Source organism: Marmota monax, unplaced genomic scaffold, assembly GCF_021218885.2.
Source record: "Marmota monax isolate L192 unplaced genomic scaffold, Marmota_monax_Labrador192_F-V1.1 WCK01_AAM20220418_F8-fsc00008, whole genome shotgun sequence".
Lineage (NCBI taxonomy): Eukaryota > Metazoa > Chordata > Mammalia > Rodentia > Sciuridae > Marmota > Marmota monax.
In genome coordinates, this window is record NW_026694432.1 from 29,092,957 (window position 1) to 29,106,875 (window position 13,919).

The 13,919-nt window shown below is 61.6% G+C and overlaps 1 protein-coding gene across 6 annotated transcripts in view; it reads right to left on the reverse strand.

The window, feature by feature from the left end:
* The window catches only part of Kazn (kazrin, periplakin interacting protein), a 954,456-nt gene that overhangs the window by 46,810 nt on the left and 893,727 nt on the right, over nucleotides 1-13,919 (reverse strand). For all 6 annotated transcript variants that reach the window (XR_009224390.1, XM_058571142.1, XM_046469030.2 and 3 more), the window contains 2 exons: nucleotides 5,626-5,762; nucleotides 1,483-1,653 (listed from right to left, as the gene is read on the reverse strand). Coding sequence is in view for 5 of the 6 variants with exons in the window: in XM_058571142.1 (XP_058427125.1) it covers nucleotides 1,483-1,653; nucleotides 5,626-5,762 (308 nt within the window). In the remaining variant the exon portion in view is untranslated. The remainder of the gene's footprint in view (nucleotides 1-1,482; nucleotides 1,654-5,625; nucleotides 5,763-13,919) is intronic.

Sequence of the window (13,919 nt, forward strand, 5' to 3'; positions counted from 1 at the left end):
CCTGTATTGCCTCATCCTGAAGCAAGTGACTTATAGGAAACCATCACCCAACCAGGACCCTAAGCTGGTTGCCTTCCATTATCCCACTGACATCCTCACCAGCGCCCCATGTTATCTCTACTTATGCTGATGATACTGAGGCTCAGAGAGGTAAGGAAGCCTCAGGGGAGCAACAGGGGCAGCTGGAGCCCAGAACCCACAACTATGACCTCACCCCAGCTGGTGCTGGCACTCAGTAGGAGGACGTGGCTGTTAGAGAGTCCTGTGGCCCCCTCCCGACAGCCTGCACCTGGCCACCAGCAGCCCTGGTGGCTTTCAAAGGCCCTTCTGGCCGCGTGCTCTGAGGATTTACCCAGCCACCTTGTGGGGAAGGCAGGGAGGGCAAGGCCCCCACCCGGCCCAGCAACGGGAAGGCCCCGAAGCCCAGGGAGCGGCTGGTAGTGCCCAGGGGCAGGCAGCACAGAGGGCAGGGCTCGGGCCTGGGCTCCACGGCCAGCCTGGCCACTCTGCCCCCAGACCCCAGGCCCTGGGGACCTTCTCAAACCACAAAATTTTCGGCATTATTTAAAGAGTTTGTTTTTGATTAGAAAAAAAATTTTTTTTTTCCCTTGATGACCCAAGATAATCTTGTTGCACACACATAAGAAAGTCACAGTCAAATACCATGTGCCAACCTACCGCTCTGGGATGATGGACGATTTTGATGTATGCCCTGCCCCGGAACTACTTACGTATACACCGTGTTTTAGATATGTATGAAATATGAAATGTTTTATATTTATTTATAAAGTATAAAAACTTACACGTTTTATATTTGTATCTTCTATATAAATATATATTATTTTATATTCATATCATAAGTAATATATAAACTAAATATATATATTTTTTAAATATTCATTTTTTAGGTGTAGATGGACACAATACAATGACTTTATCTTTATGTGGTGCTGAGCACTCTACTGCTGAGCCACAACCCCAGCTCCTAAACATACATGTTGAACCAAGAAAAACAACAAAAAAATACTGTTTCTAGTAGTGGCCAGGGGTAAGAAAATGAGTCTTCCAAGCCCCGCCCCCGGAAGGCAGCCCCGCCCCCGGAAGGCAGCCCCGCCCCCGGAAGGCAGCCCCGCCCCCGGAAGGCAGCCCCGCCCCCGGAAGGCAGCCCCGCCCCCGGAAGGCAGCCCCGCCCCCGGAAGGCAGCCCCGCCCCCGGAAGGCAGCCCCGCCCCCGGAAGGCAGCCCCGCCCCCGGAAGGCAGCCCCGCCCCCGGAAGGCAGCCCCGCCCCCGGAAGGCAGCCCCGCCCCCGGAAGGCAGCCCCGCCCCCGGAAGGCAGCCCCGCCCCCGGGCGAGGTGGTCCTGGAGGGAAGCTCTGGGGGCTGCGGCCCTGGGCCCCTCCCTCTGCCAAGGCCGGTCCACCGGCCTGGGCTGCGGGTCCATCACTCCCCCGCAACACCCGGGGCCCCCGGTGGCAGGACTCACCATGGCCAGCTCGGCCTCCAGCTCCTTCATCCGGTTGTCCTTGAGGTCCAGCTGGGAGCGCAGGGCCGCGGCGTGGTCCGTGGCCTCCTTGGCCTGGCGCCGCAGCTCCCACTTCTCTCGCTCCAGCAGGTCCTTCTCCTTGGCCAGGGCCTTGACCGCGTCCTCGCTCTCCTGGGGGTGGGGGGAGCCAGGGAGGGCGGGGCAGGTCACAACCAGGGCGGAGCACTCCTGGGCCCTGGACAGACAGAGAAGTGGGGAGGCCCTGGCAGGAGGCCAGCCCAGCTCTGCTGTGGGGAAGTGCCCGGTTCGAATGTTCCACCAACGAGCTGGGAGGCTGGGACGGGTCCCTGGGAGATGCCCAGTGTGTTTTGTTTTTTTCAATGAATGAAGGAATAAATGAATAAACGAGAAAATAACTGCCCTGGGAGGTGGTTTCCCTCACCAGGTCTGGGCTTCTCCATCTATAAGAGGAGGTCACAGCTGCTGGGGCGCAGACAGGCCGACCTCCCACCCCTGGCTAGCTGTCTGTCCTGAAGGCAAAGCCTCTGCCATGGCCCGGGCTCCCCTGGGGCCAGTCCCCAGCCAGCCAGCCCTCAGGCAAAGCCAGCAGCAGGAGCAGCTGCCCCCAGCAGGCTCGGACCTGTTGGCCAAGGCACTTTGGGGACAGTAGGTGTCCTTGAGGGGGGAGCTGGACCACCACCCTGCTGCCAGTCCACAGCAAAGCCAGGTGTCCATGTAGCCTGGGGCCATGGATAGCTGCCACCCCTGCCCTGCCTGACAGCCCGTGTGGAAGGCCTGGCTTCCAGATGGTGAGCAACGAGGATGCAGGGAGGAACCGGCCTTTCTCTGGCTGTCACAGAATAGCTGGGGCCCAGCCAAACCCTGGCTCTGCAGTCACCGCTGCACGTCACCTCTGTCTCAGTCTCCCCACCCCCAGCCCTCAGGTACTTCGGGATGTTCCCACGAGGCTGCTCTGCGTGAAGATCAGCAGAGGTGGGCATGAGGCAGGCGGGGGCCCTCTCCTGACCACCACAGGAGAGGGCACCTTCTTGTTTTGGGTAGCAAGAATTGAACTCAGGGGCACTCGACCACTGAGCCACTCCCCAGCCCTTTTTGGTGTTTTATTTAGAGACAGGGTCTCACTGAGCTGCTGAGCACCTCACTTTTGCGGAGGCTGGCTTTGAACTCACGATCCTCCTGCCTCAGCCTCCTGAGCCTCTGGGCCTGCAAGGCGTGCACCACCACCACCCGGCTCCAACCTGTTCTTACTCAGACCTGATACGTGGATGCCACCAGCAGGCAGGATGCAGACAGAGCCCTGCCCCTGCAGAGTGGATGCCAAAAAAACTTCCCAGAGTGTGGAGCTGAACAGCTGGGCTAACGGACTGTCCCTGAGAAACACCTGGTGCTCAAGTGACTGCCTAGGAATATCTCTGAAGTAGGAGGAGGACCCACTAGGACCCTCAGGGCCATTTTTATCTCCATCTCTTTGCTGGTCCCACTGGTCATGAGCTGACTGAGGGCAGTAAGCGACTACAGTGCTTTCAAGCCCGGGACCCCCACCTCCAGGACGGAGTTCCCTGGCAGTGGGGGGCAGGCACAGCAGGGACTTTCATGGAGCGTCTGCACAGGGTTCCGGGTGCACTGCTCCCTTCAAATCTCACACCCATCTGCGAGGCGGGGACTGACATTAACCTATTTCACAGACAAGAAAACTGAGGCCCAGAGAAATCAAACCATGTCTCAGTCCCTGCTGATAACTGAGGTGAAAACAAGGGGACCTGACGGGGTCAGGGCGGCCGGAATTCACAGAGCAGGATTTGTCCAGACCATGAGGGTCCCGGAGGAGAGGCTGGGTAGTGGGGGTCCTCCCCGACTGCCAGGGCAGGATGGGAGAAGGCAGAGGGAGGGGCCGCAGGGGACAAGGTCGGCTGGGGACACGATGGTATTTGGAGGACGGAGGCCTGTTTCCAACGTGACCTCATCACCAAGGTCACCCTGTGTCCATGCTGGGCCTGGCTGCCTGGTCTATCGTGAGAACCTCCCCAGCTGGACTCGTGGAGAGTCCCCAAGTCCCCTCTCGGCTGTGCCCTGGGACAGGGCGTGTGCTGTCTCACATGTTGCAATCCTGGGAACTTCCCGGGCAGACAAGGCCCCTGGTTCTCAGCAGCCTGTGCCTGTGCTGTCCCTGCCTCCGACGGACCCTGGGCTGGGTCCTGCTGGCTGAGCCTGCAGGGCTCCCCGGGAGGCTGGTCCCCATAGGAGGCTGAGTGGTACCAGCCAGGACGGACCTGCGGGCCTCTAATCCTGTCCACAGGGACATTTATTTTGCAAATAAAGAGGCATGATTTTGGGCTGGGTCACGGCTCAGAGGTGGAGTGCTTGCCTAGTATGTGTGAGGGTTCGATTCCCAGCACCACACAAAAATAAATACAAGTGCATCCACAACTAAAAATATATATACATTAAAAAAAAAAAAGAAAAAAGATGCATGATTTTTTTGGTAACCAGATGCAAGACCTTGGAAGAGGCCGGACAGAACCAGGACCTGTGGCCTCAGCATCTTCAAAAGCCCACGTGGCTTGGCCTGGTCACATGGTCCCACAGAACCTCAGTCCTCCCACCTGCAAAACAGGGTCAGACCCACGGGGGACTAAAGGTTGTCCTATCGCTGCTGCCTGCAGATGGGTGGGAGCCGTGGGAGTGAGTCTCCTTGGGAACAGGATCAAGGCTAATTTAAAAAACTGGGTGTTTTCCAAACTCCATTTTTCTGAATGAACGTGAAGGGGACTAACTGTGAAGCCAGCTCATGAGAGTGACACCTGGGGCTCAGGTGGGGCTGGGGGTCGCACCTGTGGTTCTATGGAAGGCAAGGTGCCCTCTAGGGCTTTTCTTGCCAAAAAAGGGCAAAATCACAGAAGTGGACCTCACATGTCATTAAATGACACAGTGACCATCTGTTCTTGGGCTCTTAAGCTCTAAGGCTCCGGGAGCCACTGCTCAGGGGATGTCCGTGGCCTTTCTCCAGGACCCCTCAGGTGGCCCGAGCCCTTCCCTGGTTCATCTAAACAGTTTTGGCATCTGGGGACCTGGGACATCCAGCATGGACGGGTGCTGGCAGTGGTGACCCAGCCGGCAGGGGAGGGGACAGCACTGGGGACATGGAAGCTGCAGGCTTCCACTGGGGGCTGTGGGAGCAGCCACAAGCTCCCTGGGGCAGTTTTCATCATGGGAGAAAAAGTGATGTGTACGCCCAGGAGGTGACAGTGAGTGTCACTGGGGAAGACCAGAGTGCACGTGGGGACAAAGCATGGGGACATTCGGCTTTTCAACTACATCTCAGAGGCATCGGTCCTCAATGGGACCCATCCAGGTGGTCTGCCACCACCAACTGTGCAGGGACTTGCTGAGGCACCTCCCACCTCCGCCTTCAGCCTGTGTGCACACTGTGGTCACAGCCCTCCCCAGGGAGTCCTGTACCTGGAGAGCAGTTTCCCTGCCCTGAGCACCACAGGGTTCACTTGCTCCCTGCAGAAAAGCGGCTTAGCCGGGCCTGATTCTAAGTCTCACCATCCTTCTTGGCACCTCCATGCAGCCTAGACCATGCAGATACTTGCTGCACCAAATCCCTCAGTGACCTGACCCACGAACTCCTACTCATCCCACAGAGCCCAACTCATATGTCACCTCCTCTGGGAAGCCTCCCAAGCCTCCCTCCCTGCAGGCGGGATTCTTGCTGTCTTCACAGGTGCTGGGGTCTTTCTCCTCACTCTTTATGTTAGTACCAAGAGGCAGAGCTCACAGGGACGGAGTGCTTATTATGGGCTGGCTGGGCGCTGTGCTGAGCGCTGGGCATGTATTACCCAGAGACCTCCCGGCACCTCTGCAGGTCTGCACCATGACCACTCTCTGCAGATGAGGAAACTGACGGTCTAAGAGGGCACAGTCGGATGCCCAAGGGCACACGTGTGGGTGCGGGGATCTGAAGCAGCTGGACTCACTGTCCAGGCGACACGGGCCTGCCACCAGGGGCTCAGCTGGTGGTCTCTGAGCGCCCAGAACTGGCTACGCACACGGGAGCCTCCCGCCAGTGCTCTGGGGTTGGAGAGGCAGCGCCTGCAACGGGCGCGGAGGGGCGCGGACCTTGCGGTGCTGCTCGTAGTTGCGGATGAAGTCGCGCAGCTGCTCCTCGCGGCTCTCGAGCGTGGCGTACAGCTGCTGCATCTGGCTCAGCAGGTCCGTCTTCTCGCCCTTCAGGCGCTTGCGATCGCCTTTCATGGCTGAGGACAGAGACGTGGTTAGCTCCCGACCCGGGGCTCCCCAGCGCCTCTAATGGAAGAGAAACCGGGGTTGAGACTTGTGTCTCTCAGGCTCCACCCATTGCGTCCCCAGGGTGTGACCAGGCCCTCTCTGCCTGAGTCCTCTTCTCCCCACTGGGACTCCGCGACCCAGGCAGGGGCCAGGCCTTGTTGAGGCCTTTCCCAGCCCTGAGCTGGCTCCGGGGGTCCCCAGTGTGAAGAGCCTGGTCAGCTCCTGACCCCCAGCCCAGAAAGCGGAAGGGACCCCCAGGGCCACTCTGAGCCCACCAGAGGGACTCAGCTCTGCCCAAGAGTCCCCCATCCACTGTGGGTCTCCCCTGGGGAGAGGAGCTTGATTAAAACCTTGTAAGACAAGACACCAACGTATGCGCAACAGGAACAAAACAGAGGATCTGGGGTCATCAACGTTGAAACCTGCGCTTCAGAGAACCCTGTCCACAAAACCAGAGGCGGCCCACAGGCTGGGGGGTGGGGGGATGTCTGCAAGCCCTTCCTCTGATTAGGCATTTGGTCTGGAACATGTAAATAGCGCTCACGACTCAATAATAAAAAGACAACCCGCTTAAAGTACGTGTGGAGAATCTGAAGAAAGTTCCCCAAGAAGTGGCCAACCAGGACATGAAAAGGCGCTTGATATCCTTAGTTATCTGGGAAATGCAAACCAAAACCACAGTGGAGAGAGCACCCCTTCACTAGAAGGGCTACAATTAAAGACAGTAACAAGTGTTGGCGACGACACGGGTGAACTGAACCCTCACAGCTGCTGGCCCGTGTAGAGGGGGAGGCTTTGGAAAACATTCAGGTGGTTCCTCAAAAAGATCGAATAAGTCAACACATGACCCGAAAATCGTACCCCTTGGCGTGCACCCAAGAGCAACGCGAACACACGTCTACGCAAGAGCCTGTCTGCGGCAGCGTCTTCAAGAAACTAAACAGGCAGAACCGGTCCCACCCCAGGGATGATGGATGGACAGTACAGGTAGCGCCAACCGTGAAACGCCGCTCACGGAAGGACCCACCATCGCCTATTGCAACATAGGGGCCTGGAGAGAAGACAGTCGCTAAAGGCCACAAGGCACGTGATGCCATTTACACAAAATGTCCCAAGAAGGGACTCTAGGGAGACAGAAAGGAAATCAGCTGGGGCCCTGGCCTGGGCCACGGGGTGACGCTGAAGGTCGTGGTGTATTTCTGAGGTCATGGCAGTCCCCTCCCATGGGTCGAGCTGGATGTAAATCCTGTGAAGATGCTGAACTCGAGCGGCGTGGACACCTTAAATGGCCAACTGTAGGCACCAGGACCAGATGGCGGACAGCAAACCCAGACACGCGTCCCTGCTCTGCGAGGCAGTGACTCTTGTCTCCCCTCGGCACGGCACCCTGGGAACGGAGCAGGCTCTGTCTCCGTGGCCTCTCCCCAGGCCCCAGCCTGCATCCCCCCAGGAGAGCAGGGAGGGGCTTCCGAGGCTAACTGTGGAGGTGGTGGGGGTGGGCGATGCAATTCCTGGGCTCTGGAAGCTTCCAGCCTGAGCTGGCGCAGAGTGGGTAAGTCATTTGCCTGAAGCGCCATAGCCACATCTAAGGCGCACACACCTGACCCGACATCATGCTGCGGAGAGGTCCTCCAGATCTGGGGGTCCTGGCCCTGAGGCTAGCAGATGGCCTTGACATGGGGCAGACGACGGCTGTGCTCCTTCTCCCAACTTGCAGACCCTCTGTATACAGGACAAGGCGGACCCGGAGCTCCAGCCCAGCGCCCACAGAGGCTGATGTCCTTCTGGCCCTGGGCCCCCTTCATCCTCCTGCCCAGGTAGAGCAGGTGGGGGGAGGGAGGGTCCCCGGGACGATGGGCCCTGGGTGGACTTCTGAATTCCAGTTTTGAGCTGCCAGTGCCCCAGCGGGGCCTGTCCTCCTCGTGGCCAGCTGGGCTCAGCCGCCTCACCAGGGCTGGAACTCCAACCTGCTCCCTGGGACGGCAGGCCTGCAGGGGAGGACGCTTGGCTTCACTTCCCCAGGCAGGGGCGGCCCCAGGCACAGGGGGTTGGAGGGTCCCAGCCAGGCGGGCTCTGTGCCCTGTCCCTAACACCTTGCACTCACACACTGGGGACCCTACTGCAAGAAACACCAGCAGGCAAAGATGGACCCCGGTCAGGGGGCATCCTGTAGAAGTGACCATCGGGCACCTGCCCCCTGAGGCTGCGCTCGGGCTCCCATGAGAGGTGGTGGCTGGGCTTCTGACCGGGAGACTAGGGCTGACCCCTAGGCAGCCACAGCCTGGGGTTCAGCCGTTGCCTGGTGCTGGGGCTGGCTGGGCTCAGAGGGTGGGCAGGAAGAGCAGGAAGCACTGGAACTCAGGAGAGGGCTCCGATGGTCCCTCCTGCCCAGGGGAGCAGCTGCCCTGGGGCAGGTGGCACAGACCCCTTTGGGGGTTCACCTGTGTCCTGTGGTTGGAGGGTGGGGAGCCAGCCTCAGCCCATGCAGGAACCAGAAATCAACCCCCTGGGGCTCCCACGTGCCCCGTCACAGATGCCTCTGGATGACAACCAGACTCTGGAGTCACTCTCGGCCACTGAGGTTTTGGGAAGGGGTTCCCTGCTGCCCCCAACCACGGCATTCCTAGGCCTTTCCTGGCTTCTGTCTTTGAGGGTGACAGAAGCCTCCTGCTGGCTGCAGGGACCCCAGCACCAGTCCTGTACCAGCAGCTGTGATGCTCGGGGTCAGGGGTCAAGGGAGAGGAAAGGTCCCCTACCCTGTGCTCCCCCAGGACAGAGCAGACCTTGGCCTCTGTGCCCCGGGAAGGGAGGCCGCGGCCCACGCGGAGGAGCACCAGCGAATCCAGGCTTTGGAGCTCCCGGAGCCGGGGGCCTGCAGGAGGCCTTCTCCTCACCCACCGCGGTGGCACCGAGGGACCCCGTGACCCACTCTCATCTCACCTCTCCCTGAGCCTGAGGTACTGAGACGATTCCCGCGTGGTGACTGAGGAAGGGCCAGCACCGTGCCACGTCCCCTGACGTTTCATCACTTAAACCTCACAATCCCCTTATGAAATCACCCACGGTAGGAGGGGGCGGTGGCCTGGGACAGAGGAGGGACCTGGGCCAAGTGGTGTGAACGGCAGCGGCTGCCAGGCCCCACCCTCCTCACCCGCTACCCTGTGGCCTCCAGTATCACCAATCCCAAGGCCACCCTCACAGTGTGGCCGGTGACCATATACTGTCCCCACGGGCCCTGAAGGACCTTGTGCCATGGGTGGGATGCACCTGCCCGACGGAGGAGCAATCGGGGACTCGAGGGTGGACCTGCTCACCAAGGCCACGGAACAGAGGCAGGTCCTGGGCCCAAACCCAGGAGGTCCGGCCTTGAGGGCCCCCCTCGCCCGCCCTGCTGTGTAGGCACGTGGCTGTAGACAGTGGCCGGCCGCGGCCACCGTGACCCAGCATGCAGCCGGGCACGAGGTGCTCTAGACAAGATGCCACTCCTGCGGCCACCCGGCCACCCGAGAGGCTTGACGGGGTCTCACTGATGGTGGTCCTGTGTTCTGTGCACCCCACTGCCCCGTGCTGCTGGGACTCTGTGTACCCGCGTGTGTCCGCAGGTCTCAGGAACCCTCCCTGACACCCGCTTCCCCAGCCAGCACGTCAGGGTCCCATTCCCGGCCACCACAGGCTTCCCACCAGCGTGAGGTCAGGAGACTGTGGGCCTGGACGTTCCACGCAGGGTCCTTGTTCAACTTCCTGGCCTGGGGGTCCCCCGCAAACCTGAGTTCAGAGGTGGGAAGGCAGGTGAATGGCCACCCATGCAGGATGATCCCAGCCATGGCCAGCAGGGGACGCCCTTTCTTTTCCAGCCGACAGTGCTGACCAGTCCTGCTTTCAGCCTTTACGTAGACCAGGGTGGGCAGGCAGCGGGGCAGAGGGCCTGGCACACGGGATCCAGCTTGACTTCCCCTTACAGTTGAGGAAACTGAGGCCCGAGGGGCAGGGAGAACGGTGGACGTCACTCAGCAGCCCGCCAGCCACACGGCTGGGTTAGAAGCACCGGCTGGGGATCTGCTCAAGTTTAACTGAGCCTCGGTTTCCTCATCTGCAGGCGGCCACTGAGGGTCTCGTCCTTCCTGCGCGTAGGGGACAGGCTGTCTTGCCTTCCGTGAACTGTGGAGCGCAGGCCTTGAGCATCTGCGGAGAAGAGAGCCTCAGAAAGACAGGGCCTTGGTGGGGAGCCCTGGCAGGCAGCCTCTCCTCGCCCCCGTCAGCTGGAGGGACCGAGCCCCGGCAGGTGGCCCTCCAGCTTCCTCGGCTGTGAGGCAGCACGGACTCAGCTCCACCTTGTAAGGTGCAGGTGACAGAGGGCAGTGCGGAGCTCGGTGAAGGCAGCAGGCGCTCAGTCAGCTTCTCTTCCTGGAGTCCCCTCTGCCACTTCCAGGCCTGGCCCCAGGGGACGCAGGGGGACAGTTCAGCTCTCTAAGAGAGCCCGGGCTGGGGGAGGCCCCAGGGCGGGAGGGGGACGGCAGAACCTGCAGCAGCGAGGGGCCCACGGGTCTGTGGTCCTGGCTGGCGCTGGCTGCCTTCAGGAGGCTGGAGTCCCCTGGTTCCCACAGGGTGAGCCGGGCTCTGCCCCATCCTGTGGCACTCAGGTGAGGAGGGTCGCTGGGCCTGGGCATGGGGCAGCAAAGGAGAACGCCCCGCACCTCCCGAGCCAGGCCCGGCCAGAGACGCCCCTCGCTGGTGTGGACATGAGGCGCAATGTACCTCCCCTCTGGTCACCTTGAATGAGCAGAGGGCCACACGGCCAGAGTGGCAGGCAGGCCTGGCTCCCGACCCCAGCACTTGGGCGCTCAGGCCCATGAATTTGACAGATGCCCCACAGATCCTCTCTCAGGTGCCCCCTACAAAGTCAGCCCCAGACCTGCCCAACCTGCTGCCCGGGCAGGACAGGACGTATCCAACCAGGTCCTTGTTTCACAGTCCTCGGGCCACGGCAGACACGGCCAATCCACCAGGCCCTCTGGGAACCCGGCTGTTGATTAAGGATGTCTGCCGTGGCACCAGAGGCCAACGGGTCCGGGTCGGCTCAGAGTGAGGCAGATGCGCCAGCGGCAGGTCAGGGCTGCCATGTGGGAGAACTGCTCCAGGACCCTGGTCTGGGTCAACACTGTGCCGACGACATCACGCTCCGTGGGACCTAGACTGACTCTTGAAGCCACAGAGCCAGCGGTGATTAACTGTCCACCCTGGGAAACCAGACATCTGCACCAGTGACAGGCGACAAGGGACTCCACGCAGCGTGATGTCCCTTGACAGGGCCGAGGGCAAGGGAGGGGAGCTGGGTGGGCCTCACATGTCTCTGTCCACTTGCTTGACTGGCCGTCCGGGCTCCCGCAGGGCAGGGAGCGGCCCGTCCTGCCCGCCGTGGCAGGAGTTGGCCAAAGGCCTCCTCACTTGGCAACTGCGCTTTAGGGAATCCATCCCAAGGAAACCATAAAAAGAAATAAACAGGAGCGCACTCAGACTCGCAATTCTCACACAAGCAAGCACAGGAGACGGTGCCCGAGTGTCTGGCAGAAGGGACACCTTGAAATACAGCTGATGGCTCAGTCACCTGTGATGACCAGCTGTCAGAGGACGGACTGACGGAGGCGGACAGTCCAGGGGACAGCGGGAACCTGTGCTGTCTTGTGTTTCTTTGCCTGGCTCCCGCCGCCCTCCCAGGGAGCTGGGTAGGATGTGGTAATTCCCCTGTGCCTTCTGCCGGGACCCTGAGCACCTGCTGTGATGCTCTCAGAACTGGCCGCAACACGGCGGAGGTCCTGCCCAGCTGCTCTGTGAACGGCGCCCAGGTGCAGCTCACGTTGCTCCTGCTCCTGACCCAGGCAGGACACAGAGGATTCAGTGGACCCCAGCTTCCACTGACAGAGGGCACCGGCAGAATCTTAAGTGCCAGGGACGGATCCTGCACTTCTCCAACACAGGTGACATCCAGGCCCAGGACTTTGGGACCCAGCTCTCCTAGTGTCCCCTGCCATCGGCCTAGTGTCTGTTGTACTCTCTTCCCTTTGTTTGGAGACTGAAGCCCCCTTCGTTCATCCCCAGAGCCCCCTGGGCCATCGAGTTCCCTGCATTTGCATGTGACCTCGGTGGGTCCCCAGAGTCCTGCCAGCTCTGGCCTGTTCAACAGAAAACCCTCCTCTGCCCCTCCCCCCCATAGACCTCCCCCGTCTTCCTTCCTCCCATCCTCTGGACCGTTCTGCCGTCCCCCCTCCCCGTGGTCCCCTGTCCCCATGGGTGTAGGCTCCACCGGCACAGGGCCACCTCCTCCCCTCGGCCTGCCTGGCTCCCCCTGTTCCGCGTGCCCTCTCCTGGGCTCTGCTCGCTGCTGACCTCTAGGCCCTGAGGCACCAGTCCCCGAGCTGCCCCCTCGGTCATTTCCTCACGGGGCCCTGCGACCCTGTACTGCACCCACCTCACGCTGGGGCCAGCCTGGCCAGCGCCCCGCAGGGCCGGGTGCATTTTCTACTCCCCCGCGTGTGCACCCGACGGCATCTGGGGCCACGCGTGCCCCACGGCACATCCCTGACCAGCCCCCAAACCCTCCTCACATGCTCCACTCTCCCTCACGGGGGTCTCAGCCTTCCAGGGCACTGGTCCCGAACTCTAGAACCTTCCTTGACCCTCTTCCCTAAACCCAGCTCGCCAGCAAGCCCCGCCAGAGTCTGGCCACCCTCACCTCCCTGGCCGCTCCGCTGGCCCATGGCATCACCGTCCCACACTGGGCCGCGCGGTAGCCCCCAAGGGGCCTCCTGAACCTAACTGGGGCCGAGCAGCGGCCCCTTCACGTGCCAGTCGGACCCCGTGGCTTCTTCCCCTCTCAGGGCTGCAGAGTCCCTCCAGAGGCCCACAGGGGCCCCCCGGACACGGCCCCTGCGCCTCTCTGGCCTCATCTCCTCTGCGGGGCCCACACTGGCTCCTTGAGGTCAGGAGGGCATGGTCCCTGCTGAGGACACTTGTGCCAGCTGCTCCCTCAGCCTGAAGCCCCTCCCTCCCCTCCCCGCCCCCAGCCTCCACCCTCCTAATCCCAGTTCCACTCTGTGCTCTTCCCCGGGCGCCCTGCGCCTCCCACCTGGCCGCCTGGACGCTGACCTTCTGTTTGCTGTACCAGCCGGGCCTCGAGAGCGCCTCCTCTCCCCTGATGAATCCCGGCTCCCGGACCCCCACCCAGCGAAGCTTCTTCCCCATTTCCAAGCCCTCAGCTCCTGCCATGATTCTGCACACATGAGTCCAAGGCCCACCTGCCCATGACCACCTGCCACAGCCCACCTGCCCACGGCCCACAGCCACCCCAGGGGAACTGCCCCAGTGGCCTGGACAGACCAATGCTCAGGACCTCCCAGCCTCCCAGATGAGCCTGGAAGCCTCTGGAAAGCTGGGCCTGGCCTGTCAGTGCCCGGGAGCTGGCACGAATCCTGGCCCGTGGCAGGAAAAGGAAGAGGCGCAGGGAGACGCTCGGGCTTGGGGGGCGCGAGGCTCAGGATTCCCAGCATGCCCGCCCTCCCCCACGCCCCGCGCAGAACAGGCCACTGCCCGCAGGGCCCCACATCCTGACGGTTCCGGAGAATTCCGAGCCCCACGTCCCTATTCTTTTGAATTCCTGAAATGCCACTTTAGTTTTTCCGTGTTGGCCATCGCGTCTGCGGGCCACAGGTGGATGCCACTGACCTGGGCAGGCGTCTGTGGAGGACGAAGCACAGGGGAGGCCTGGGGACACCCGTGCTGTGGGCTGGGTGCGGCAGAGACCTGGGCAGGAAGCCTGCCCCACCACTGGCCGGTCGTGTGTCCCTGGGTGAGACCCCTGACCCTTGTGTGTGACAAGGGAAGACAGCGTCCTCCTCATCCTACCGCTGGGGACGTGACCTGAGAGCCAAAGCTGCCAGCTGCCAGGTGACACTTCCCACCTGAGGTGAGGCTGTGAGACCACCTGGACGCTCGCTGCCCTGGAGCCTGGCTGGGGAGAGGACGCTGGGGCCACCCAGCCACCGGGCAAGCCTCGGCCTCGTGTGGGGGCCCAGGGCCCAGGACCCCCAGGGGTAACAGGTTTTAGCTGGGAAGGGCTGGCCAGTCCCCGG